This window comes from Canis aureus, chromosome 34, assembly GCF_053574225.1.
Source record: "Canis aureus isolate CA01 chromosome 34, VMU_Caureus_v.1.0, whole genome shotgun sequence".
Classification (NCBI taxonomy): domain Eukaryota; kingdom Metazoa; phylum Chordata; class Mammalia; order Carnivora; family Canidae; genus Canis; species Canis aureus.
The window spans coordinates 23,120,699-23,147,505 of record NC_135644.1 but is presented as its reverse complement, the minus strand read 5'-3'; the positions used below and the strand labels follow the sequence as shown (position 1 = coordinate 23,147,505).

At 38.9% G+C, this 26,807-nt stretch overlaps 1 protein-coding gene across 8 annotated transcripts in view; it reads left to right on the top strand.

Moving 5' to 3' along the window:
- Positions 1-26,807, top strand: part of GCA (grancalcin) — a 53,060-nt gene that overhangs the window by 11,427 nt on the left and 14,826 nt on the right. For 4 of the 8 annotated variants that reach the window (XM_077883024.1, XM_077883022.1, XM_077883021.1 and 1 more), the window contains 3 exons: positions 12,227-12,391; positions 13,903-13,965; positions 20,950-21,019. In XM_077883024.1, the coding sequence (XP_077739150.1) occupies positions 12,248-12,391; positions 13,903-13,965; positions 20,950-21,019 (277 nt within the window). In that variant the 5' untranslated portion in view covers positions 12,227-12,247. Of the gene's footprint in view, positions 1-10,114; positions 10,314-10,478; positions 10,500-10,543; positions 11,616-12,226; positions 12,392-13,902; positions 13,966-20,949; positions 21,020-26,807 lie in introns of those variants that run through there. The other 4 variants (XM_077883020.1, XM_077883026.1, XM_077883025.1 and 1 more) reach the window with 4 other exon arrangements.

Here is a 26,807-nt window from a genome sequence, read left to right as displayed (position 1 = left end):
TGTGTGCATATTTGTTTAATATAATGTGCAGAAAGATATTTTATAGCAGAATTTGAAGAACCATTTGATCTTATCTATATAAGATATCTATATACCTAGGTATTTGCTCTCTGTGTCCCCCCCCCCAAGTCATTCTGGTAACTTCTCCTTATTTAATTATGCTTTCTGATATCACTAACTACCATTTTCAACAATTTATGAGCAAACCATCATGTAAAGATTCTGTCGCTAGGTTACATTCTCCTTAACTGGACTCATGGTGTCTGAATAAAAACCTAAGTTTCTTTTCTCTCTCTGCTCCTCTCTCTCCCTCCCCCCGCCCCATTTCTATATAGCCTATTTGTTCATTCAACCCTTTGGATTTAATTCACCATTCAATATAATTATTCTATAAGTATTTACTGTATGCAATTTACCTGCATTTTTGCCTTACCTTACAGAAAAATTAAACAAGTTGAGGCTTTTCCTGAAAAGTTGTTAAATTTTGGCAGGACTGTTAAGTGTGAATTGTGGAATTTCTTTTTCTTCAATGTACATGTTATTTTCCACTTGCTCCTGAAGATCCATGCTCTACCCTCTACTTTGCACTGTGGCTGGGAAGCTGACCTTTATGGACTGCAATCCATGAACTTTCTGTCCCTATGGCTTCTGATAGAGATCAGCCAGTGGAAGCTCTGACAGGAGATCAGAGGTGGAGGAAAGAGGGAGGTTGTAGTATTTGTTCCCCTCACCTCTCTTCTGTGCAGTTCATCACGTATCTCTCTTCTAGAGGTTATGTGTCAGATGGCCTTCCCCATACAGTTACGCTCTTTGGCTTTCAACACTGCTTCTTTGCCTTGCCCTCTAATCCTAAGGGGAGTAATGGATCCTCGTTGCAGCTTGTACTGAGATGCTCTATCATCCTTTGTAGGTGACACCTTTGTAAACGGTGACTTTATTACAGCTCCTCAATTACTTTGTTTGAGTGTGCCATCTGCTGTTATCTGATGGATACGGCAGCAGTCAAGTTTTTTGGATAAAGGCTGGAGAGCAAAGCAAGTGTCCTAAGTAGGTTAAATAGAGCAGATCTTGCATGGGGCATTAACTGGGCTCCTTATGCCCACCCAGTTTGTGCCTGGCATCATCACGGATCATGGGTCCTCATTTATATTAGTATGTATTATGGTTCCAGTCCTCACGGACTGTACGGGGAGAGTACTGAACTTGTTTCTTTTAATTCAGTTCCATTTTTAATTTAGGATAGCTTAAGCCATAATGTTCTATACAGCTTAATTCTTGGTTTAAGCAACTTCAAAAGCGCTAAGCATGGAACTTCATTCATATATTCACTCACTCATCCAAACTACAGGAGCACTGTGGGCTGTCATTTTCCAAACATGATGAATTAATCAGGTCATGTTTTGTTTTAAAAATATTTTGCAACTGTTTTGATGTGTGTCTACTTCCAAATTACAACCTATTACTATCTTAGTTTCCTCTTAAAATATAATTGGCGCTACTAATGTCACAAGATTTGGGGGAAACTCAAATATGATAATGTGCTAAATAGCTATGAAAAGTATCACATGCTATGCAAATAAATAGCTTTTAATTTTTAAAATTTCTATTACTAGGTCTTATTCCTTCTAATAGTTTTACATTGATGAGGGATAAGAGCAATCTTATCTTCACACATAAGCAAAATACCTAAGGATTAGTGTAGAAATGGGATGATTTCTTCTTTTAGCCAGTCCATAATCTGTTTAAGTGCTGGGCTACTTTTATTTTTTATAAGGTAGGTTTTTAAGCACAGTCCATGTGTTATATTCTGCAATTTATTTATCTATTATGTTTTAGAGAGGGAGGTGGGGGGAGAGAGAGAGAGAGAGAGAGAGAGAGAGAGAGAATCTTAAACAGGCTGCATGCCCAGCGTGGAGCCCAACCCGGGGATCAATTTTACAACTCTGAAATCATGACCTAAGCTGAAATCAAGTTGGTGGCTTAACCGACTGAGCCACCCAGGCTCTTTTATTTTTTTGATTAATGTACTTTCGTTTGGACGCCTGGGTGGCTCAGTGATGGAGCATCTGCCTTTGGCTCAGGTCGTGATCCCAGGGTCCTGGGATCGAGTCCCCCATCAGGCTCCCACATCAGCCTGCTTCTCCCTCTGCCAATGTCTTTGCCTCTCTTTCTGTGTCTATTATGAGTAAATAAATAAAATCTTTCAGAAAAATAAGGTACTTTTGGTTATAACAGGACTACTCTAACTTAATTCACATTATATGTGACCAAGTTACTAAGTAAAGGGATAAGCACCAGCTAAAATAAGTATTCAATCAACATTACTTCATTTTTATCTTTCTAGAAAGTCAGTTTTGTGAGTGTATGATTAAACATTGCCTAAGTAACAGATTATTTTATGGAGGATATTAATCAGTGTTGCAGCTTTTATTGATCATTTGTTGTGGACACATATTGTGGTCAAGATTTTATATATATTATATATTTTATATATATAAATATATTTACCATTATATATATATTTTTTTACGATTTCTGAAGAAGTTTGCATGGAATCCAAATTGCTTAATAGGGCAATGATCCAAGTGAGGAGCATATATTTAGAAATTACCATTCTTCACCTCTCTGAAGAGCCCTGTTGACACTTTTCACATATGCATTATTGTTTTTTAAATTGCTTTTGAATTTGTGTTTCTGCCAAAAGAGTACTTAATATTACCAGAATTAGAAACAAAAAACTGTTGTTGAAAGCTTAGCTGAATAAGGTCAGTTTGTCAAGTGGCTGGTCTCAGTAATAAATGGCAAATAATATTTACTTCTGTCTTATTTGTGAAGCTTATTATTTTACTCTGTCCTCAATAGTGGGCATTAACCCTTAGGCAGTTGGAACAGTTTTAGGCTTATAATAAAAGTGTTGGTGAATAGCTTCATTTTATACTGTCATGTTTTATGCCTTATACGAATAATACCTATAGAGCCTTCATTATTCCATAAAACACATTATAAAGACACAATAATTTCTGGAAAAAGTATGATAATTATTGCAAGTATATCAATTAAAACCGTGGCATGAAATCCATATGAACACATTTTAGCATAAAATAGAATAAATTCTAAAGCAGCTCCAAGGTGACAACACAACGGTGGATGTGATGACGATGTGTCTCTTCTTCCTCACCTTTCAGATTTTGTGTTCTATAGATTGAACTCTGTCCCCCTAAAATTTATTGGTAGAAACCCTAACGCCCAGTGTGATGGTATTTGTAGATGGGAGTCATTGGATGGTAACTAGGTTTGGGTGAGGTTAGGAAGGTCTGACCTTCAAGATGGGATTAATGTCCTTATAAGAAGAGACAACAGAGAACTTGCTTCCCTGTCTCTCTGCATCCACATACTCAGAGGACACAGCAAGCATGAGGAGAACTCATGTGTGGACACAGCAAGAAGGCAGCCATCTGCAACCCAAGGAGAGAGTTCTCACCAGATACTGCCCCTGCTGCCACCTTGATTTGGACTGTCAGTCTCCAGAACTGTGAGAAATAAATTCCTATTGTTTAAGCCAGCCATTCTATGGTGCTTTGTTATGGCAGCATGAGCTAAGATGTTATACGTATGTAGTTTCTCAAGCCCCATGGATTTAATGTTTACCAGAATCATTTTGCATATATAATAAGCTATGCCTTTTATCTACTAGGTACAAAATTATTTCTATTATTAATTTTTATAGAAAATGATATGAGGCATTTCTTGGGCTGCTTTTATTTCATTACCAGCATTCAGCAATTAATTGCCACGTTAGGGCCTTTTTGGAGGAATACTTCCCACCTCCCAGTAAGTTTTTCCTACACTCCAAACAGTTGCAGCATATGTAACAAGTGGAAAATAGCAAGGTTCATTGAGATGAAGATGCTGGGTGGTTGGTAGGCACCATCACTGGCTAAGCTGTTCACTCCATCCCGCCTTTCAGATCAACAACCTACCTGACACTACCACTTAGTTTCATAGACATCTCAAGTCTAACACGTGCAATATTTTTTTTTTATTTATGATAGTCACAGAGAGAGAGAGAGAGAGAGAGAGGCAGAGACACAGGCAGAGGGAGAAGCAGAGGGAGAAGCAGGCTCCATGCACCGGGAGCCCGACGTGGGACTCGATCCCGGGTCTCCAGGATCGCGCCCTGGGCCAAAGGCAGGCGCCAAACCGCTGCGCCACCCAGGGATCCCGCAATATTTATTTTTGATTTGGCCACCCCAAACAACTCTTCCTCCAGTCCCCACCACTGGCAAAGATAAACAAAGCAGGACTCTAGTTAAAGTGGTAAGGATGATTTCAAACCATAATATATTACTTATACTATTAATAATAGGGAAATAATAATAATAATAATATTAATAATAATAATAATAGGGAAAGGGTCCAGTGTGAAATGAATTCAACTTTGATTCAGACAGAAAGGACTGGGCATTTGAAAGGGAGAATCAGAGAATAGGGAAGGAGTTAGTGGGGAGGAGGGGAACTCTGTAGTGTCAGGGAAATGAAAAATTATAAAAAGCAGGAAGAAAGGTTTAGACTATGTGAAATCCATCTGTGTTTGCTTCCTGGCACTTAATCCAAGTTAGGCTTCTACCCTCTCACAGAGACTAGGAGAATAGGCCCTATCTTCAGATATTGGTAGGAACAAACCCTACATTCTTTTGTCAGCCTTGAGTTCTCTCAGGTAAGTGCTTTAAAAGGGGCTAGAGTCATCATAGGGCTGCAGCCTTGAGCTGTCAAAATACATTGGTGTTTGTTCCATTCTTTATAGGACAGGATTAAGGCCTACTCAAGAAGAGAGCTCAGAAGAATGTGGCTAGAGTTTGGTCAAGGAGAGAATATTTGTTACCATGTCATTAAAGGGCAAATCTAAAACATCAGTAAATCCTGAGGCCTATCCCTTAAAAACAAAATAATTTCGCCACTTCTCACCATCTCAACTGTTAAATCCAGGTGAACACCACCATCTCTAAATTACCAGCAGATTTGCTTTCAGATCATCCTCCTTCTATGCTAACCCCCTTCAGTCTATAGTCAACACAGACAAAAGAGTGATCTTTTACAAATAAAGACCTATTTTGTACGACTAAAGCTCCAAACCATCAGTGGTTTCTTACCTCACTCAGAGTATAAAGTCTTAACAATGGCCAATAAAGGCCCATGGTGATCTGCCCCAATGCCCCTGCTCTGTAACCATTCTTAGACTTCCCTCTGGCTCAATGCACACCAGACTTCCTGGCATCCTTGCTGTTTTTTAAACAGGTCAGGAGGCTTCTGCCTTAGGTCTCTAGCTCTAGTTCCACCTGGAACATTATTTCTACAGGTAACTACATGTCTAACTTACTAATGTCCAGTCTTTGCTCAACCTCACCCTTTTTTCTTGAACAGCATAACCCTCACCTTCTTAATGAGGCTACCTGGAGTATCTCATTTAGTACCACAACTTGCTCTGTCACTGTTGCAGGGTTCTTAACAGAAAGAAAGCTTGGGAAAATTACACAACATCTTTTGTTCTGTCTACAAAATCCTCTTTTTTTAAAAAAAAATATTTTATTTATTTATTCATGAGAGAGAAAGAGGGAGAGGCAGAGACACAGGCAGAGGGAGAAGCAGGTAGGAAGTAGATGCCAGAACAACTTTCTGGAGAGTGGAAACCCACATCCTCTGACTTCTGTGCAGCATCCTCCCTGGCACAGGGGGCCCAGTGTCACCTGGGGAGACGAGGGGAGACAGGAGCTGGGCTATGAAAGGAGCAGGAGTCCAAGTGATGCAGTTTTGGAATGTTGGTGAGGTCCAAAGCTGACGGCCAAGAAAGAATTCTAGAGATGTCTTTGGTGCAAAAAGGTGATTTTACTAAAGCATGGGGACAAGACCTGTGGGCAGAAAGAGCTGCACTGGGGTCATGAGGAGGCGCCCATTATATACTTTCAAGTTGAGGTTGGGGGTATTGTAAGTCTCTAAGGAATTTTGGAAGCAAGATTTCCAGGACTTTGAGGGGGCTCACTATTGTTAGGAAAAGGTCATTCATTACTATCTAATAAAACCTGAGTCATGAGACCCTTCCAATGTATATAGGTAGGTCATATGCTTGGGGATGATTGCCAACATGTATCATGGGGGGTAGAGATACAGGAAATTTCCAAAAGAATTTTTTATATGTCAAAGTAGACTTATGTGATCCTGGGGTTGGGCTACAATTGCCTTTTGCCTTTAGCAAAGTGTCAACATCCAGGCAGTTGAGTCCTAGAGGAATGTCACTCCATCTGTTATAAGGAGTTGTCAATGGGCTGTAAGTAGTAAGAAAATGTAATAATTTTTCTTCTGCCTCTGTTTCCCACATCATCACCTTACTCTCCCACCCCTGCTTTTGTTTTCCTTTGGTTCTGTAGCATTTTTCATCTCCTAACATACCATATGCTTTACTTATTGTCTTTACTTATTGTTGTTTGTTCTCCCTGTTAGAATGTGAGGTCCAGAAGAGCCAAGACATTCCCCCAAACTTGATGTATTTTTTTCCCATCTAAACTAGTGCTACATTATAAATGTTCAATAAATTTGTTTAAATAAATGAATCAATCTAAGTGAGATTTCTTAATGATATAAAATAAGCTTCATTAATGTTGTTTTTCATTAACTGGTAGTCTTGTTATAGTATTTAGCATATAAATAATTTCTATGAGAGTAGTACCCTCTGGCTCTGGAACTGAAGTTTGCTGAGGAGCAGTAAAATTTTACTGTCCTGTGTCTCCCACCTCCCTTCCCCCTCCCCCATTCTGTATAGAGGTAAAGCAAATGAAGTAGCAACAGATAGGGAAGGAAAACATAAATAAATCAGTGTTTATACTGTACTACAAAATGCACAGGTTAAATGAATATCTAAATTTACCGTAAGACCAAAGGTCACCAAGATTTGGAAGAAATATCATAAGTAGACATAATCATAAAAGCTTAACATGGCGAGAAAACATGCATCTTGTGTAAGAGAAGTGATGTGATTGGCTAGTCCTACTCAAAACAGTGTATTTTCTATTTGTCTAGTTCTTTTCTGCCCTTTAAGCCATTTCCTTCTATAGTGTAAATCATTTTTACTATGTTTTAAAATGCTATGGTTGGGAGTGGGCAGGGAAGGGGAAACACATTGTTAAAGAGACCACAGCCAAGCCTGGGTTCTAATCTCAGCTTTGCGACTAACTGGGCATCTGTGGGTATGTGATACACAATTCTCCACCTTACTTTTTACATGCGTGAAATGGTGATACTAAGAGTATATACCTGATGAAGTTGTTTTGAGGAAAGGCCCCTTGCAGCACACAGTGCCTGTGACACAGTGATCACTCCATAAGTAGCATGTTTTATATAATAATGGAGTGTTTTCTGAAAAGACAATGCATAAAGTACAAAGCAATTCTACGTTTACCTTTCTAACTTCTTGGCTGAGACCCTTGTAATAAAAAGTAGATGAACAAAAGAATAAACCCAGACATTTATTTACATGTATCCCCATAAATACATGGGAGATACCCATGGAAAAATGAATAACTTTCGGAGGTGACTCAAGCTTAGATACCATCTTCGGCTAAAAAGAAGAGGAAGAAAGGTGAGGAGAGACTAGCTGTGGAGACATACTAGGAAAAGCAGTGTAAACAAGTGCAAGATTTCAAGGCACAGAGACGGGCTTCAGCAGTGCCAGGTGGGACGGGGTCTGCGCCTGTGGGGAGGGCAGGGCCAGGCCATGGGGTCCTGGGGGATCTGCAGGATTATTTTGTGTTGAGTCCATTTTTAATGTTCTGATCATCTGACAGGGCACCCAAGACCCCAACTCCCAATAAAAGTTGTGTTATTCTTATAAAACAAAACAAAACAAAAAATCAAGTGCAAGATTTGTTACGTGGTTTTAAATCTGCATCTTCTCCATTGATTAGGGGCCAACGTTGTCTCAGAGGAATAATCTTTGTTCTTCCTGGTATAGAAGGAGGAGAAGGACTTTTGTAAATTTATGCTGTGCTTTTAGGCAAATACAGGGAGAACAGAAAGCTTTTCTTTGATCTGCTTCTTCTCAATTGCCCTTAATTAAAAATAATCCTTATGTCAAAGTGGCATATTATGGAATGGCATCTTCTACTGCCCTTCAGTGGGAATTTCCCTAGGCAGCTCTTTCTCTAAGAAAGAGACACACTGCCAAGAAATGTGAAGGATTTGATATTTTATTCCACTTGTAGGCTAACAAGTAGCTTGCCACAGTCTCATAGAAGTTGACAGATGCATGAGATTCCTCTGTCAGAGACAAAGGACCTTATTACTCATCGCGCCACAGGCAGCATGAGCTTCCAGCTCTCAGATTTTTGCTCCCAAGTCCCCCAGTGTGACCTGGAGCTACACAAGCAGCCATGGTTCGTTCGTATCAGAATGGAGGAAGTCCAAGTTTAGGAATGTCATGCTAGCAAACCAACCCAAACTTTGCCCTGGAGGGACAGATTATGTTTCTTATCCTGCAACAACTTTCTCTGTCCTTGAGAAAAATACGATCCCTATCTTTGAAACTATATGTGTAGAAATGCAAGAGCCCCATGAAGACTTGACCCCCAACACACACAAATGCAATACAAGCATAAGTCTATTATGATGAAAAAAAATGTGCAAAAGTTCTGACCAGAGATTTAAACTCACATTGTAAATGTAAAACACTCAATCCTTTCTGAGCATTTCTCTGAATATGTAGTTAATCAATGAGAATAAAACCTTGGAACAATTTGTTTTGCTTTGTGGTGTGTTATCACTTGATGCTCTAACAGTCATGTTTTTCCTCTTATCAAGTAGGTTTTATCCTCTCCCTCTATTTATTCCAATAACCTAACCTCATTGCTTAAATTATTTCTTATCATGTTAGAGGAACTAACACAGACTTTCTCAAGAGTGGCTTGTGCATTAGCAATCTTCCTTTCTCTCTGCCTCTTCCTGATAAAATCAAGTTTCACAAGGTTCTTTCTCTGTAGTGTAACTGTGCCATTAGTACTCAGCTTTGCAGGGTTGAGTTTCTCTGCTGATAGACAGCTAATGCTTTTCTCCCCCACATCTTTATCCTTAAGAAACATTTTAGCAGTCGTCATACTCCTGGGAGATACCACCTGGCGTTGTTCCGAAGCTGATGCTGCAGCTGCCCTGTTGTTTCATGTGTCTGTGTGTGCGTTTCTCTCCTTTTAAGGCCAGAGCCACAAAATTCAGAGAACAGCGGAACTGTCAATTACTATTACTTAATAAATTAAAGTGACTGTTAAAACTTTCCACCAAGTGATAAAAACCGAGCTGTGCCCCCTCGGTGGATGGAATCAGGAGGTCCATCCAGAGGGTCATTGGTCCAGGTGTCAGAAAATATACAGGCCACCCTGTATTTTCACATATCAACAATGAGTTTTTTTTTTTCTATTAAGTGTATGTCTCGTGTGATATTCGGGACATTAAAAAAAAGTCATTGTTTATTTGAAAATGAAATTTAACTGGACATCCTGTACTTTTATTTGCTAAATCTGGCAACTCTCTTCGCCATTTATCTACCAAACAAACTACAAATAGCCTTCTGTATTTTGGTAAAATTCCGCATCCGGTGGGGTTTAGGTCAGAAGGGCTCCCCTTGGGGCCGATAAAGGTCTCAAAGTTTTGATGATGTGACACCGACGCTACGCAAAAAAAATAATTGTGAGTAACGGAAAGTTTTGTAATTCACAGAGGCTGATTTGCAAGCCTAGCTCCAAAGAGCGCAGGAGGAGATGAAAAGACGTCCCGGCCTGGCGGGCCTCGGGTTTCGGGGACCCCCGGCGACCCCGGGCATCCGCGGAGAAAGGAGCAGCTCGGCCGGGGCGGCCTTCCCGGGGAGCGCCTGAGCTCCGGGAGCCCAGGCTTCGCCCCACCCACCGAGCCGGCCAATAGGAGCCGAGCAGAAGGGGGCTGGGCGCGCGCAGCCAATCAGAGATGAGATGGGTGGGACTAGACGGCGGGAAGGAGCGCGATTTGGCCGCTTGGGCTCCGAGGGGCGGGGCCCAGCCAATCGGGACCGAGCGGGGCGGGGCTGGAGTCCGGGAAGGGGCGGTCGCCGGGGGGTCCCGCGCGGGGCCGGCGCGTGTTGAGCCTCACCTGCGCCTGCACCTGCGCCTGCACCTGCGCCTGCACCTGCCCTGCACCTGCGCCTGCACCTGCCCTGCACCTGCAGCTCCGCCCTTCTCGCGAGAGGGCGGCGGGGGTCGCCGGCTCGGCTCGTCATGGCCTACCCGGGGTACGGAGGCGCGGTGAGTGCCGGCTGCCGGCTGCGCGGCCCGCCGTGTGCGCCGCCTCGCGGGGCGGGCGCGGGGCCTCCTCGGACGGCGCGCAGCGCGGGGTCGGGGCCCGGGGCCGCTGGGCCGCTGGGCGAGGCCTTGCGGAGCCCGCGGTGGCCGCGACTTCGGCAGTTTCCTTCCTGGACTGGAGGAACAAAGGTGCCCTCTGCTAGTTCCAGTGATACTTTGTGGTCGACCCTCACTTCCTCAGCTTCTCTGGACGTCCTCTTTCTGAATTTTTGGCCGCTTCTCGTTTTCTGTCCTCTAATTTGCTGCAGAATAAATTAGGATGCGCATGTAGACATTTAGTCTCCTAATTTTTGCTCTCGTGCGCACCAAGGGCAACCTGTCGTAGACCTTATCGTAGGTCGGCGGGGTTAGGGCCACTCTTTATTACAGACCTGTTGATCCTGAATCACCTTGGAGAGTTGGAACTTGTGTGGTTTTATGCTCTTTTTATTTTTATTTTTATTTTTTTTATTTTTTATTTATTTTTTATTTTTTTAATTAATTTATTTTTTTGGTTTTATGCTCTTTTTAAAAATTCCTGCAGTTGGCCTTTTCGGGTCCCTTGGGGTGGTCTTTTTTTCCTTCTTTTTAAAGAAGAAACTTTTAAGGAATCTCACCTATTTCTGTTTGCTTTTATAGTCCATTATATTGTTTTAACGTTTACTGTCTACTTTCCGGTACTTCGTTGCTTCATAATCTAGTTGTGCGTTTCCTGGAGTTTGAAGTCCATTTTCTGGAGCTGCAGCACCTCCTGCCTAACCTCGCCCTTGCACATCCAGCCACGCAGCTCTTCAAACTCTTGGTAGTATCCGACCTTTTGACTCTCTCTCCCCATCGACCCCCAGTTTAGAATTCTTTTTTTTTTCTTTTTGCCTTCTGGCAATCTCTGTTCATCCTTCAAGGATGCAGATCAAGAATTTTGTTCAATACGGAATAACAAACACTCTTGATACTTTTTTCTCCTCCAGACTCATAAAAATGCTCAGTAAAATGCCTTTCTAAGGTATTAAAAACGTATACCCAGTCCCAAAGTGAAAAACGTAGAGAGAAGCATAAACCACAGCAGGAAACAAACATCAGACTATCTACAGTTGAACCGTGGTCTCCTTTTTAGTAGGTGTTTGACCTTAACCGATTTAGGAAACCTCTTGAAGTTTCAGGTCCTCAGTGACAAAAAGGACATAGTAGTTTCATACCTCATACAGTTTTGGGGAAATCTCAGCACATAATGGGAAGTACTTGTACCTGGGCCATAAAACGCGCGCAGTAAGTATTAGCTGTGTATTATTTTTGTTGGTATTCTTACTAATTTTGAAGACTGTTGTTAGAATTAATCACTTTATTGATCTGTTTATTGGTGTCTTGCTTTTTTAAAATTAATTTTTTTTTCTGGTGGAGAAGATGTTTGCACTCTCTGGGGTTTCCCATGACTAGTTCACAATTTCGTTGTGTTTACCATGTATTATTCTAAGTATGTGCCTGGAGTAGTATACTACTTCTTAGTTTGACTGCAGGTGAAATTTTTTTTTGCATTTTTTTGTTTTTTGTTTATTTCAGTGATGATGATGGTAAACAGTTAAAAAATGTGCTTCGTGTTCCTCTGTTAGATTAAGTTGTTGGAGCCTAGAGAGTTCTTTTATTCTGTTTTACTTCTTTTGATGTTGAATGACACATTAATGAACTGAATTATGTCCTAATGCAGGACATGTAGGATTTTGTAGCTAATAGCATTTGGGATAGTGAATTTGGTTTCTTTTAATAATTCTTTCTATTCTTGCTTTTCAGTAGACTCCTCCTAAATATTTTCTTTTAAACCAACTTTAGTAGTTAACAAGTAATATGTGTACTAATAACTTTATCCTTTTTCACTCTTATAGTTTGGAAATTTTAGTGGTCAGATGCCAGGAATGCAGATGCAAATGGGACAGCCGTTGCCAGGAACAGGGCCAAACCTTCTCCCTGGTGGATACCCAGTGTATTCTGACAGTTATTCCTCAGCAGGAGACCCCATGTGGACATACTTCACTGCTGTTGCTGGACAGGTGAGATATTAAATATATTGCACAAATATCAGTTTCTGAAAGTGACTGCTATTTTTTTAAAGATTTTATTTATTTATTCATTAAAGACACAGAGAGGCAGACACAGACAGAGGGAGAGGTCGGCTCCCCATGGGGAGCCTGATGTGGGGCTTGATCCCAGGACCTTGGAACCATGCCCTGAGCTAAAGGCAGACGCTCAACCGCTGAACTACCCAGGCGTCCCAGTGATTGCTATTTAAAAGAAATGTCAACTCTATTACTTAGTGTTTTATTTTATATGTATAAGAAATTTGTATTTTAAACTTATCTAGACTATTTTTTCAATTGAGATCAGAGACGAAGGTAGTCATAATTATTTCATTTTTAGAAGTCTGTTCCTATGATACCTGATGCATTGTTCATTTCACTTAGAGGGCAAACAGTGTAGTGCATGGCCACTGAGCCAAGAGGATTGAGGAAAAGAGATCTACATGTAACTCTCCTTGAGGAAGCTGAGACAGAGTAGCAAAAAGCAGACTTTTAAAATTGTGAATGGTTTTGGGAGAGACTTAAGTGGTAAAACCAATCAGGAAAAGGTAAAGAAAACAGAATGGAGGTTCAAACATCAGATTAGTGAGAAGAGACAGATTCACATGTGAGCCTTAGTCACAGTCTGTATCTCTTTTTTTAGACTCACAAAGGAAAACCAATGGAGTGGTTAGAATTTCACAGAACTCTAATAACACTTGAGTGTTTACTAGGTCTCATATGCCTGGCTAGAAATTGAGAATATACACGGAATTATTGTATATGGTGGACACTGTGTTGAGGTGACCTCAATTCCATTCATAACCTCTTTTCCCCTTCTGTGGTGGAAGTTGGAAAGGCCCTAATGCCATCCTGGATGCCTCTGAATCTAGTAAAGGTAGCCATGTGCCATAGGACTATTTACTAATAGGCCATTGAGATGTAGGTACAATCTCTTTAGGATACTTTCCTTTTCTAAATGAGAAAAGCTTTCCTGGGAGCCAGTATTGGCCCTTTTTGCTCCTTAATTCTTCCTGCCTAGGAAGGGAACTTGAGGTAGGGAAGTGCAGCGGCAACAGGATATATGGAAAAATGTAAAGAGATTGATGGCATTATAAGGTTGCCATACAGTCCTGTTCTGTCTACCTTCAGACTTCTTGTACCCTACACCTTTATGGTTTAAACCTCTTTCATAATATTTTCTGTTGTTTGCAGCTAAATGCAATGCTGACTATTACATGATACCATTCTTATCGGCAAAGAACTCTTAAGTAGTGTAATGCTGGGAATAAGTCTGTTATCTATAAATGACTATATTATAAATCTATTTTATAAAATTACAACTTAAAATATAGAAACTGGGCATATATATTTAGGGACCTTTATTTGACTTCTGAACTCTTTCAGTGTTATAGTTATGAATAATGATTTGCTATGTTTGTACTGCTTGATACTTGTCTTAAATTTTTCATAGTTTTGTGCTTTTGAACATTTATTTATTTTAGGGGGAAGGGGCAGAGGGAGAGCGAGAATCTCAAGCAGAGTCCACACTAAACACAGAGCTCAAGGTAGGGCTTGATCTCATGACCCGGGGATCATGACCTGAGCAGAAACCAGAAGTGTTATGCTTAACTGACTGCCCCACCCAGGTGCCTCTAGTTTTGTGTTTTTTAATAGTAAAACTCCATGAGGATATGGCCCTTGTCGTTTTCTCCTATACCAAGTAAGCCCTAGGAATATATTAATCATTCAATAAATATATTGGATGGATGCATGAACTGTCTCATCTTCAATGTTTAGTCTAAATATTAAGCAGTTCTTTTATATGTTGAATTTTGCCTCAGTTTAAAGAATCAGATGAGTTTACTGAACTCACTTCTGGATCTGTATTTTTTTTTGACAGGTCTCATAATTAATGATGTTCTATGAGAAATGTCCAATTAAAGGTTCTACATCCTTTTTATTGGATGACAGTTTTTGAACAGTAATGATTCGGTTATCAGTTGAGTAGGGGAAATTCTGGTTTGTCCCTTCACAAATACACATACACACACGCACACACACGTACACATGTCAATAACACCAACAGCTTTAACTTTGGTGTGCATGCTGCTTCTACTTTTTACATAGTAGCTCTGTGAGGTCGGCAGGATGCAGGTACCCTTTTATTATAAATGAATAAATGGAAATTAATATTTAGTAACTGAACAAATAGGACTTGAACTTGGGTATCATTTCAAAATCTTGCTATTAACCTGTCCAATGGCAACTAATTTTTTATTAATTATCTAACTAAAGCTCTTATTCAATTAGAAAATGCAGTTTTCACCACTAATGTGATTGTTAGGGTTTATAGAGTTGGTCATTATCATTAGCTTAAGTTGCAGTAAGATGATACAAAAAGATCCCTTGGATTTTCTCCATATAATTTAGGAAGACTTTACTTGTTAGTCAATTAAGGTAAGATGTTTTCATAAAATGTATGGAATATGAGTATGAAGTAGTATACTAGGTGAATGCTTTCTGATGGTAATAACTTGTAGAAAAGCTGTTCAAGTTGTTTATGGACGCCCAAAATTCTGGAAAAGCACATGTAATATAGAATTTCATTTATTAATTAGATTTTATACTTTTAAATTTAATTGACACTTGAATGGGAAGTTGTAATATTTTCAACCTTTTGAAATAATAAATGGACATGGCCACAACAGTAGTCAGAAATGACTATAGTTGAATCAAGAACCAATGGTAATTGTCTTCATTCCACCAGACAACCAGCCTGCTTTGTACTACATACTGTGCTGGACTTGGGGATGCAAAGATGAGTGATACTCAGATCCTGCCTCAGAAGCTCTCCACCTAGTCAGGGAGGTAGACATTCAGGGAATGATGATGGTACAGGGAAAGAAATGCTAAAGGTAAACAGGCAAAAATTATTGCACTCAACATTCTCTGATCCTTTTTTAAAAATTTACTTATTTATATGACAGAGAGAGAGAACGAGCATGCAAGAGCACACACACACAAACACAGCAGGGGGAGCAGCAAGCAGAGGGAAAGGAAAAAGGAGAAGCAGACTCACCTAGGAGCACAGAGCCCAACACAGGGCCTCTGATGGGCCCCCAGGCTCAACCCAGGACCCTGGGATCATGACCTAAGCCTAAGGCAGACACTTAATCTACTGAGCCACCCAGGTGCCCCAGCATTCTCTGATTTTTATGCTTGTTCTCTCTGTCTAGAACAGCACTGTCTAAAATGAACATCATAAGAATTACAAACATAAGCCACATATGAACATTTAAAAAAGTTAAAAAAAGGTGAAATTAATTTTCATAGTATATTTTTGACCTAGTGTATATCAGAAATACTAAAATACCAATATGTAATCAATATAAAAGTTATTAATAAGGTATTTCATTTTTTTGTTGTTACTGAGTCTTTGAAATCCAGCTTGTATTACACTTACAGAACATCTCAGATCAGACTAGCCATGTGAAAGTGTGCAGTGGAATATATGACTGATGTCCACTGTATTGGACAACCCAGGCCAAGAACACTCCTCCTCCCTCAGATATCTGCATAGCTTGCTCCTTTACTTTCTTTAGATCTTCCTTGAAACTCACTGTATTAATGAATAAGTCAATTCACCCTATAAGTAAATTCATTTCTCAGTGATTCAGTTATAGGAGAATTTACTTTTTCAGCCTCAGTGAGGCTTTCTCTAACTGTAAAGTAGCATTGGTCTACTCCATTGCTCCCGTGCACACACTCTGTATCACTTTCACTCTGTTATCTTTTTTCCCCTTAGTACTTATTACCGCCAAATGTAATTTTTGATTTATTGTCTCTCTTTCACCACTAAACGGTAAGCTCTGTGAAAGCAAGGAATTAGCAGTGCTTGAATATAGTGGGGTACTCAATAAATATTTGTTAAGTGAATGATTCTTTTTAAATGGAAGATATTTGTTCATTTATATCTCTGCATTTTCTTAACATACTTGTTTCTATGATTATTTTGTAAAATTAATTTCATCTTGTATGAATTTTTTCTGCAATTGTTGCTTTTTGTTGTCTTTCTGAATATTAGATTTGTTCAGATATTTTGGGATTTTGGTTTCTAAATCTATCTCACATGGAGTTTTTGTTTATTTCTTCCCTCCCTCTTTTTGTCCTTTTTTTATGTGATCCCTCTATCCTCATGCCAGTCTTCATTATCTAGTGGTTTTGTGATTGTCTCCACCTAGATTGTATCCAGAAGCAGATTTTATGACAGTTCAAGGCTCCTTCCTGGCAGTGGCATTGCGGATCTCATCAACAAACTGGGGATAGCTTAGCTGAGCATTTTAGTCCTACTTACCTAAGCCTTCAGCTTCTCAGAAGTGGTGTCAACAGGCAATAGTCTGTAGTATATTTTGATTTGTTTTGCCTCTTAACATGAGTAGAGCATCCTAGGATCCCATCTCACTCCTTGCATTCAAACAATGAGGCACTCACATTCCCCAGGCCTTGTGAAGTCCTCAGAAGCAAACCTCCTGCCCCTGCTGCATATCTGTTCTCACTCTACTTCCTAGTTTTTGCTTCTGTGTGATGTACCCAAACCCAATTTAGGTTTGGAATTTCATATATATAAATTAGCTTCATACAGTTTTAAAAATAGAAACTATTCAAATAAAGCAATGAGCCTCACATTTAGAGAAATAAATCTTTTTTCCCCTCCCAGTTATTTTCTTTCTGAGTTTCCATAGAAGATCCCCTAACTTGCTGTCGTATTGCTAAGCAGATGAATGTCCAGCTAGGGTAAGGCAGGTGAGAGACTTACCTTTAAATTGAATGGGTTTTAAAAAATTTAGTAATCATGATATATAATGGTTTAATCCAATACTAAAAAAAACCCCAAAAACAAAATTAACACAAAAATCTATGATGAATAAATATCTAATTCTTTTTGAGATTTTATTTATTTATTCATGAGAGACACAGAGAGAGAGGCAGAGACATAGAGGGAGAAGCAGACTCCCGTGGGGAGCCCTATTTGTGACTTGATCCCAGGACCCTGGGATCATGTCCTGAGCTGAAGGCAGACACTCAACCACTGAGCCAATATCCAATTTTTTAAAAAAATATTTATTTTTGAGAGAGAGAGTTGGGGTGGGGAGGGGCAGAAGGAGAGAGAGAGACACACAAGTAGACTCTTTGCTGAGTGTGGACCCCCACTTAGGGCTCAATCCCTAGGATCATGACCAGAGCTGATATCAAGAGTCAGATGCTTAACCCACTGAGCCACCCAGGCACCCCAATAAACATCCAGTTTTTGAATCCAGGATCTGACCCTGTGGTTGCACCATTCACCCCATTTACTTCCTCTTGATATTGACCCTGTTTAAGTCTGTAAAGCCCATTTGACTTAGGTGACAATTTTACATTTGTAAGATATTAAAGTGTGGGCAGCCCGGGTGGCTCAGCGGTTTAGCGCCGCCTTCGGCCCAGGGCGTGATCCTGGAGTCCCCGGATTGAGTCCCATGTCAGGCTCCCTGCATGGAGCCTGCTTCTCCCTTTGCCTGTGTCTCTGCCTCTCTCTCTCTCTCTCTCTCTCATGAATAAATAAATAAAATCTTAAAAAAAAAAGATATTAAAGTGTATACCAGTTTACTAATCATGTTTTAGTCTCTTGTTTCTGGAAGGTTAACCCAAGTATTTAGTGGGACAACTAAAGTCAAATGATTTTATATTTTAGTGACTTTACTTACATCTGCCATAAAAGTTTTGTGATACCAAGAGTTTACAAAAGATCAGAACTTATATTACACTGGGACCTTTTTTTTTTTTTTTTTTTTTTTTTTGAGGATTTTATTCATTTATTTGAGAGAGTGAGTGAACACAGGCATGGGGAGAAGAGTAGGGGGGAGGGAAAGGAACAAGCAGATTCTGAGTTGAGTGCAGAGCCCTACATGAGGCTGGATTGCAGGATCCCAAGATCATGGGCTGGATGCTAGGATCCTGTGATCATGACCAGAGCTGAAAACAAGAGTCCTACGCTCAACTGACTGAGTCACACAGGTGCCCTTGCACTAGGACCTTTTGATGAATTTAATGCAAATTGTTTTGAATTTTACTGCATTTAATTCTGAACTCTGATAAAATAATAAACTTGGTTTTTCATAGGAAGATTACACATTCAGTCTGAAGTACAAGACATATGGACAGACTGCACTCCATCTTGTAGCAGTGCAAAACAGCGTGGGGAAGGAAGCATAGGCCTTGCAGATAAATAAGCATGTAGAAATTTGATGCATGGAATTTAAAGCTCTTTTTTTATTTTGTGGGAGAGAAAATAGATGTGTTTCTTAGTTTCACTCTATTCAAAAAAGTTTAATGAAGACTAAAATATTCTTTATATTCCTTAACTCAAATTTATAATGGCTTTTTGTGTGTGTCTTTTGAACCTGCTAGTTTTCAACTTTGCTTCCTCTATAATCTTTGTTCTTTCTGTACAAAAAAAATTTCCATACTCTTCAGGGTCTCTTTTGTGTCTTTGGATTTGCAGAATCCAGAGAAAGGTCCTCTGTACACCTAGTGGACTTCTGTGAAATCCTATAGAAGAAGCTCATATTTGAACAGAAATTATCATCAGACTACAAAGGATTGATTTCCTTACTTTTAATTGGATTGATCAAAGTTTTTGGTAAATTCCAATTGCCTTTTTCTAGAAAGTTTTAAGTTTGAGCCTGTTGTTTGCACAATGCATTATTTTTAAAAATGAAAAATTTGATGAAGCTTAGAATTCTCACTAATTTTATTTTCAGGTATAGTATCATTTTCCCACTTAAGAAAAGTTAAAGAAAGGAGTAATTTATAACCATGTTATCTTTAGTGTACTAGAAGATAGAAGACATTTTTAAATTAAAAATGAGGGCAGCCCCGGTGGTGCAGCAGTTTAGTGCCGCCTGCAGCCCAGGGCGTGATCCTGGAGACCCTGGATCGAGTCCCGCATCAGGCTCTCTCCGTGGAGCCTGCTTCTCCCTCTGCCTGTCTCTGCCTCTCTCTCTCTCGGTGTCTCTATGAATAAATAAATAAAATCTTTTTAAAAATTAATTAATTAATTAAAAATGAGAGAAAAGTCATTTCCTTCTTTTGCTTCTGTTTTAATAATTTGTAAAAAAAATGTCTTTCAAAATTTACCCTTCAATAATTGACGATGACCTGGCATCTGTCAGGTCAAAATTTACCCATCAATAATTGACGATGACCTGCCATCATTTCATTGAGATACTGTTGACAGTGGCAGCTGTAGACTTCATTGATTGTTTTGTTTTGTTTACTGATGATATCTTCTCAAATCATGTTAGAAGTGTGTGCATGGTTTTTCAAAGTCTTAAAATATAATAGTGATTTTATATAACAGAAAGGTAGGTAATTGTTTAAGTAAAAATTCCTTTGAAAATCTTTATCATTGAAGGAAAAATTGCTAACCTAGTTTTGATTCTAAATATATGGCTAATTTTTTTTATAGAATAATTTTCTTAGTTTAGAATTGACTAAAGTTTTGTAAGCAAAATCCCAGAACTATGCAGGGCAGAGAAAGGGACACTTATTCTGTGTAGGCACATAGATGATCCATTGGAAAGAATGCTTATATTTTTAAATTCCTGTTAAAATCACTGGCATTGTTGTTATAAGGGATTCCTTGCTAAAGATCCATTAGAATGAGTGTTTTAACACTTCTTAGGAGTAGGTTGTAATTTTTTTTTTTTATTTCTTGGGTCTCTTACAAAAATGAACTCTTAAGGAAGTTCATGTTTTAACTTTGCTTCCCTGATCCTTTCTCAGAGCTATTTGTTTTGCATTTGTGACAATGTTTATGAGGCTTCCAAGTAAATTACTTTGTATATTTCTGTAGAAAATAGGATGAGGTACTGAAACACAATGGGAGTACTCAGCCTATTTCACTTCCCTTGTGATTTCTTGTTTGTGTAAAAGAAATGTGTTATTTCCCATAGTAAGTTCAAACACAAATGTTTGGGAAATAATCAGAAGAATTGCAACAAGATGCAGGATGACTCTAAAATTTTGCTGAGGGTAGTGGTGGTGGGAGGAAGTTATTCTCTCTTTCCAGTTACAACTTAATGTCTCTTAGAAACAATACCCCCACGAGACGGGCATTAGGGGAACATTTTTGAGATTTTTCTGAACATATTTTGGTCATTTTTCCATTTTAAGTAGAGGTACAATGATTCTCACAAGATATTATTTTGACCTATGATAGGTCAAAATGTTTATTCTGTTTCTCAGAAGTAGAAAAATAAATTCTATTTGAAGTGCTTAAATATTAATAGAATATAAGTTGGTTGTGAAAAAAATATATTTTGTATGCTGTTCTGTATTTACCTTTGCTATCAGTAATTACCTCTATAATTTTATGGTTGATAATAGAGTAAGTTTTAAAGAATGCATATTTATTGATTGGCCTAAAACAGCCAATTAACATATTAATATAATTTGATATAGTTTGATATAGCTGTGCACTAAATCAGATTGTAATTGTCTTTTCACAGGATGGTGAAGTGGATGCTGAGGAACTTCAGAGATGTTTGACACAGTCTGGAATTAATGGAATTTATTCTCGTGAGATCTTCTTCCCCCATATTTAAAATATTTAAAAAATATTTTATCACAGTTATACATGCACATAATTTAAAGAGTCAAATAGTTCTGCAAAGCTTATTGAGAAAATAGCTGTTCCTTGTGCATAATTATCTCCCAGATGTTGACCACTTATAGAGGAAATCTCATTCATCTTTTACATCTGATGCCTTTGAAATTTGCCTCCAGATCTCAAAATAGCATGCTTTCATCATTATAGATTTTCAGTTTCAGTGATTAACAATTGATATCCTGCTATGGAAGATGAGAATTAACTCTCTTAGAACTTTAAACTCACTCTTGTCCCCGTATGCCACATGGGAATGCTCCCCAGTTCTCCTCCATCCAATATAGCTGTATAGTAATTTTCAGTAGGTCAGTAATCACTATTTGCCTTATTGTCATTATGTGAATGTTCTTCCTCTGTCTTGTGATAATGTATGATTAATTTTCCTTTTTATATACTGTTTTACTTTTTCTGAAATTAATCATCATTCTAGAGCTTTTTATTGTGGTCTACTTTCTGTGCATAGCTGCAAAGCTATCATTCCTTCACCATCATTCCAGAACTGACTTTCCATGCTCTTTTGAGTTGGATCTCCCTTTTATTTCATCTCTAGTCATTTAAAAAAATTCAATAAAATATAACATTAACCAGCTTCTCAGGAAGAGGGGATCCCTGGGTGGCTCAGCGGATTAGCGCCTGCCTTTGGCCTAGGGTGTAATTCTGGAGTCCTGGGATCGAGTCCCACATTGGACTCCCTGCATGGAGCCTGCTTCTCCATCTGCCTGTCTCTTTCTCTCTCTCTCTCTGTATCTCTCATGAATAAATAAATAAAATCTTTAAAACAAACAAACAAACAAACATTCTTAGAGAGTGCACAGGAGGAAAATCTTTTTAGACTTAATCTGAAAGTGCTTTCATTTTGTCCACAGAATTAAGTGACCAGATATGGAACTCTGCATTACAGATCATTTTCATCTAGAATTTTATCAATATTGCTCCATTGTTTCTAGAATCCACTGTTACTTTATCTTTCTGTCCTGCCAGTATGTCAATTTTTTCACTGTGGAGGCCTGTGAGATCTTCTTTTTGTCCCTGGTTTGGAATTTCACAATGATGTGCCTGGTCGTGTTGTGTGGGAACTCAGTGGGCCTTCTCAGACTGGGAATTCATTTGCTTTAGTTCTGAGACATTTTGTTTAATGATGTTTTCTCAATTTTCTCCTTTTGGAATGCTTGTCATTTAGACCAGGTCACTTTTCTTATTTTTTTTCCCTCCTATCTCTGGCTGTCCTCTCTGGGGAGATTTTCTCAATCTTATTTTCTAAACCTTCTATTGAGTTTTTTTTTTTTTTTTTTATCTGCTATGATGTTCTTAAAATACAGGAGCTTCTCTTCATGTATATAGTCTTCTCTTGTGTCTATGAAGCTGTGTTTTATATTTGTTGTTAATGTATTTTTGTTGCTATTAATATAGTTTTCAAAGTTTTTTTTTTTCTTTTATCAACTATGTTTCCTTCAAAATTTCTTCCCCAGTTTATTTGTTTGGTTGTCTTTTGTGATTGATGCTTTTCTCAGGCATTTGAGATCCTTGGTTGCACGTGTTTAGCTAAAATGCAGGTGAGAAGCTTTGAGGTCATGGTTTAGTATTGATTGTAGACTTCCATGTCTGATGGCTTAGCAGGGCAGTTTGTTAGGAAACAACAGTATGTTTAGGGATTTCCTTTCGGGCTAGTTGGGCTAGTTGTCCAGTAGGAAGAGGGCAGACTCAGGGTTCTCAGTCGTTGATAACTGTCAGTAAACTGTCCCTTAAATGCCTTATTTTTACTAGATAGGCTAGGGTTAGGGCTAGGTTATGTGCCTGATATCCTGCAGTTCAGAGACCTCTCCAGAGAATAAAACTCCAGACTTCTGCTGGGGTGAGACTAGACATGGCAGCCAAATACTGACTCAAGGCAAAGAGTGAATGTGAGTCTCTAAATACTCTTTAAATAGATATTCCTTTGGTCCTTCTGTTTTTATCTTTACATTCACACCAATTTTCAGAAATACGACCAATTCTTTTTTTTTTTTTTTTAATATTTTTTATTTATTTATTCATGATAGTCACAGAGAGAGAGAGGGGCAGAGACACAGGCAGAGGGAGAAGTAGGCTCCATGCACCGGGAGCCCGACGTGGGATTCGATCCCGGGTCTCCAGGATCGCGCCCTGGGCCAAAGGCAGGCGCCAAACCGCTGCGCCACCCAGGGATCCCCAATACGACCAATTCTTAAATGTTTGGGGCCTTCTCTAGGATTGGTAAGCTGCTTCTTAGCTATTCTTATCCTGTGTTCAGCAAACCACAGATTTGTGCTGTGTTCAGCACTTTCACAGATCGAGCGTTAGGGTTAGACATTAGAGATTAGGAGTTAAGATATGTGCCTGGTATCCTGCAGTTCCCACACCTCTCCAGAGAATAAAGCCTCAGACTTCTGGTGTGGTGAGAATTGGCATAGCAACCATATACCAATCTGAAACACAGAGGATTTTGGGGCTCTAAATTCTCTTTAAATAGATATTCAATTGGTCTTTCTGTTTTTATCTCTATCTTCACACTCGTTTTCAGAAAATACTGCCAATTTTTAAATGCTTGGGGTCTTCTCTAGGATAAGTGGGCTGGTTCTCAGCTTTTCTTATCATGTATTTAGGAAGCCACTTTCTCAGATCTAGGGTTAAAATTAAGGTGAGGCCTAGAGTCACGGTTAGGGTTAGGGTATGTGCCTGGTATCCTACAGTTCAGAGACTTCTTCATCTGGTGAGGGTTAGGGTTCGAGGTTACATGTTAGGAGATTGGGTTTAGGGGTTTGGGTATGTACCTAATATCCTGCAGTTGAGACCTTCCCCACAGTATAAATCCCCAGTTTTGCTGAGGTTAGAATAGACATTGCAGATATCTATGGATCTGAGGCAAGGAGGGGATTTGCTACTCTAAATACTCTCTAAATAGATATTCAGTTGGTCTTTCTGTTTTTATTTCTACTTTCACACCCATTTTCAGAAATACTAGCAATTCTTAAATGTTTGGGGTCTTCTCAAGGATAAGTAGGCTCCTTCTTAGCTTTTCTTTTTGTGTGTTCAGAAGCCACTTTTTCAGATCTAGGGTTAGGGGTAGTGTTAGGGTTAGGGTCAGGATCAGTGTTAGGGTACGTTCCAAATATTTTGCAGTTCAAAGACCTCTCCAGTAGGTTAGAGTTAGGTTAGGGTTAAGGTTAGTTAGGGTGAGTAGTAGAGTTACCATTTGAGGTTAGGTTAGTGGTTTGGAGCAAAAGGTTTGGGTATATGCCTGGTAGCTTGTAGTTCAGAGACCTGTAGACAGTAAATCCTCAGACTTCTGCTGGGTTGTGAATTGACATGATAGCCATACTGCTGAGGCAGAGAGGGGATTTGGTGCTTTAAATACTCTTTAATTATACAGTCAGTTCCTTCTGTTTTTCTCTCTACCTTCACACCCACCGTCAGAAATACTACCAATTCTTAAATGTTTGGAGACTTCTCCAGGACAAATAGGCTGCTTCTCAGCTCTTCTTATAGAACGTGTTCAGAAGCCACTTTCTCTGATCTAAGGTTATTGGTCAGGTTAAGGTTAGGATCAGAGTCAGGGTCAGTGTTAAGGTATGTGTTTGGCATCCTTTAGTTGAGACCTCTCCAGAGGTTTGGTGTTTGGGTTAGCAGTAGAGTGAGGGATAGCATTATGGTAGAGGTTAGAAGTTAGGGGTTAGAGCTGAAGGGTCTGGGCATGTGTCTGGTATCCCACCGTTCAGAGACATCTCCAGAAAATAAATCCCCAGACTTATCCTGTTATGAGAATAGACAGGGAGAGCCATCTACCAAATTTAGGCAAGGAGGGGGTATCAGACTGTAAATGTTAACTCTTTAAATAGATATTCAATTGGTCCTTCTGTTTTTATCTCTACCTTCACACATTTTCAGAAATACTACCAACTTTTAAATGTTTGGGGTCTTCTCATGGATAAGTAGGCTGCTTCTGGGTTTTCTTACTGCATATTCAAAAGCCACTTTCTCAGATCTAGGGTTAGGGTTAGGGTAGGAGTAAGGACTGGTGTTAGTGTTAGTGTTAGGGGTTGTAGATTACTGGTTAGTAGTTAAGATTAAGGATAGGGTTAGTGTAGGTGTCTGGCGTCCTGCAGTTCAGAGACCTGTCCAGAGGGCTAGTGTTGGGATTAAGGTTAGGGTGAATGTTAATATCAGGGTTAGAGATTAGGGGTACTGGTTATTTTTAGTGGTGAGGGCTTTGGATATGTGTCTAGTATCCTGAAATTTAAGGAATTCTCCAGACAGTAAATCCCTAGATTTCTGTTAGAATAGACATGGCATCCATCTATGGAGCTGAGGCAAGGAGGGAATTTGAGGCTCTACATCCTCTTTAAATAGATGTTCAACTGGCCCTTCTGTTTTTATCTCTACCTTTACACCCATTTTCATATATAATACCAATTCTTAGATGTTTGGTGTCTTCTGGATAAGTAGGCTCCTTTTCAACTCTTCTTATTGGGTTTTCATCAAGCCACTTTCTCAGGTCTATGTTAGTTAACTTCCATCCATCCTACTACTTTTCCTTTACTTTTTATGTAATTCTTTTCCTTTATCTCTCATTCTCTTTTTTTCTAATGGTTTGACTTTAGAAGATTTAATTTTTTGTCCATTGTAATGGGGTATTGGGGGAAATGAAAATCTATTAACTTTCCTAAAAATTCTTCTCTATTCTTTGTCAAAAATATTTAATCTGATATACACATATATTCAATCCTATTTTGTGATGGAAGATGTGCTTATTTGAAGACTCAGCACTTGCCATTTGTTATCATATGTTCAGATTCTCCCATGTAATGGATGTGTGCCATGTTAACTTGAAAGCAAAACATATCATTTGCTTTACAAAATGATTGAATGTCAGCCAGAGATTTCTTATGGAAACTTTGCCACCCTCTTCCCACTTGAGTAGTATCCTTATGAAGGAGCTCTGGGCTCCAGTCCTGACTTTTCCACTTATTAGCTCTGGGAACTTGAAAACTTTATTCTGGGCCTCTGTTTCTTCATTTGTAAAACTGGGACTTATAATACTTGCAATTCTTGCAATAGCATGTGAATTCACAAAATCATACTACCTGGCTCTTAGTGAATGCTCATCGAATGTCTGTTGAATTGTCCATCTGAAAATACTGTAACCACCTATTCTAATATTGACGCTGTATTAATTTAAAGTTGGCTATTCTCACTTATAAAATGTTTTATGATTTTTTCTTAATAGCCCTAAAATTTAGCTGAAATGTTTTTCATTTATAAAAATTTCAAAATATTTTATCAAAAAATAAGATAACTTAATTTTAAGCATTTTTATTTATTTATGCATTCATTTTTAAGGAGCTACTAGTAAGAACTTTGTAAGCTTAACTAAACTGTACTGACATAATATCTCTTATCAGGACTGACCTATAATTGGTCTTGAGACAAATCAGCTTACCAGTTCAATGCAATTATGATAAGGGTTAGAAAAATTAAATTCTACTGAGTCTTCAGTTACAGTTCTTTAGATATGAGGTGTTAATGTTCCTAATAACCCATGATTTTAAGATGTTTATATTTACTTTTTTCTTCCTGCCTTTTCCCTCTCCTAAGGGAAAATAGCTGCTTCAGATCAGAAGCTCATATTTTTCTTATTTGATTGATTGCAGTAAACTTGCAAATGATTTACCTATATCTTACCTT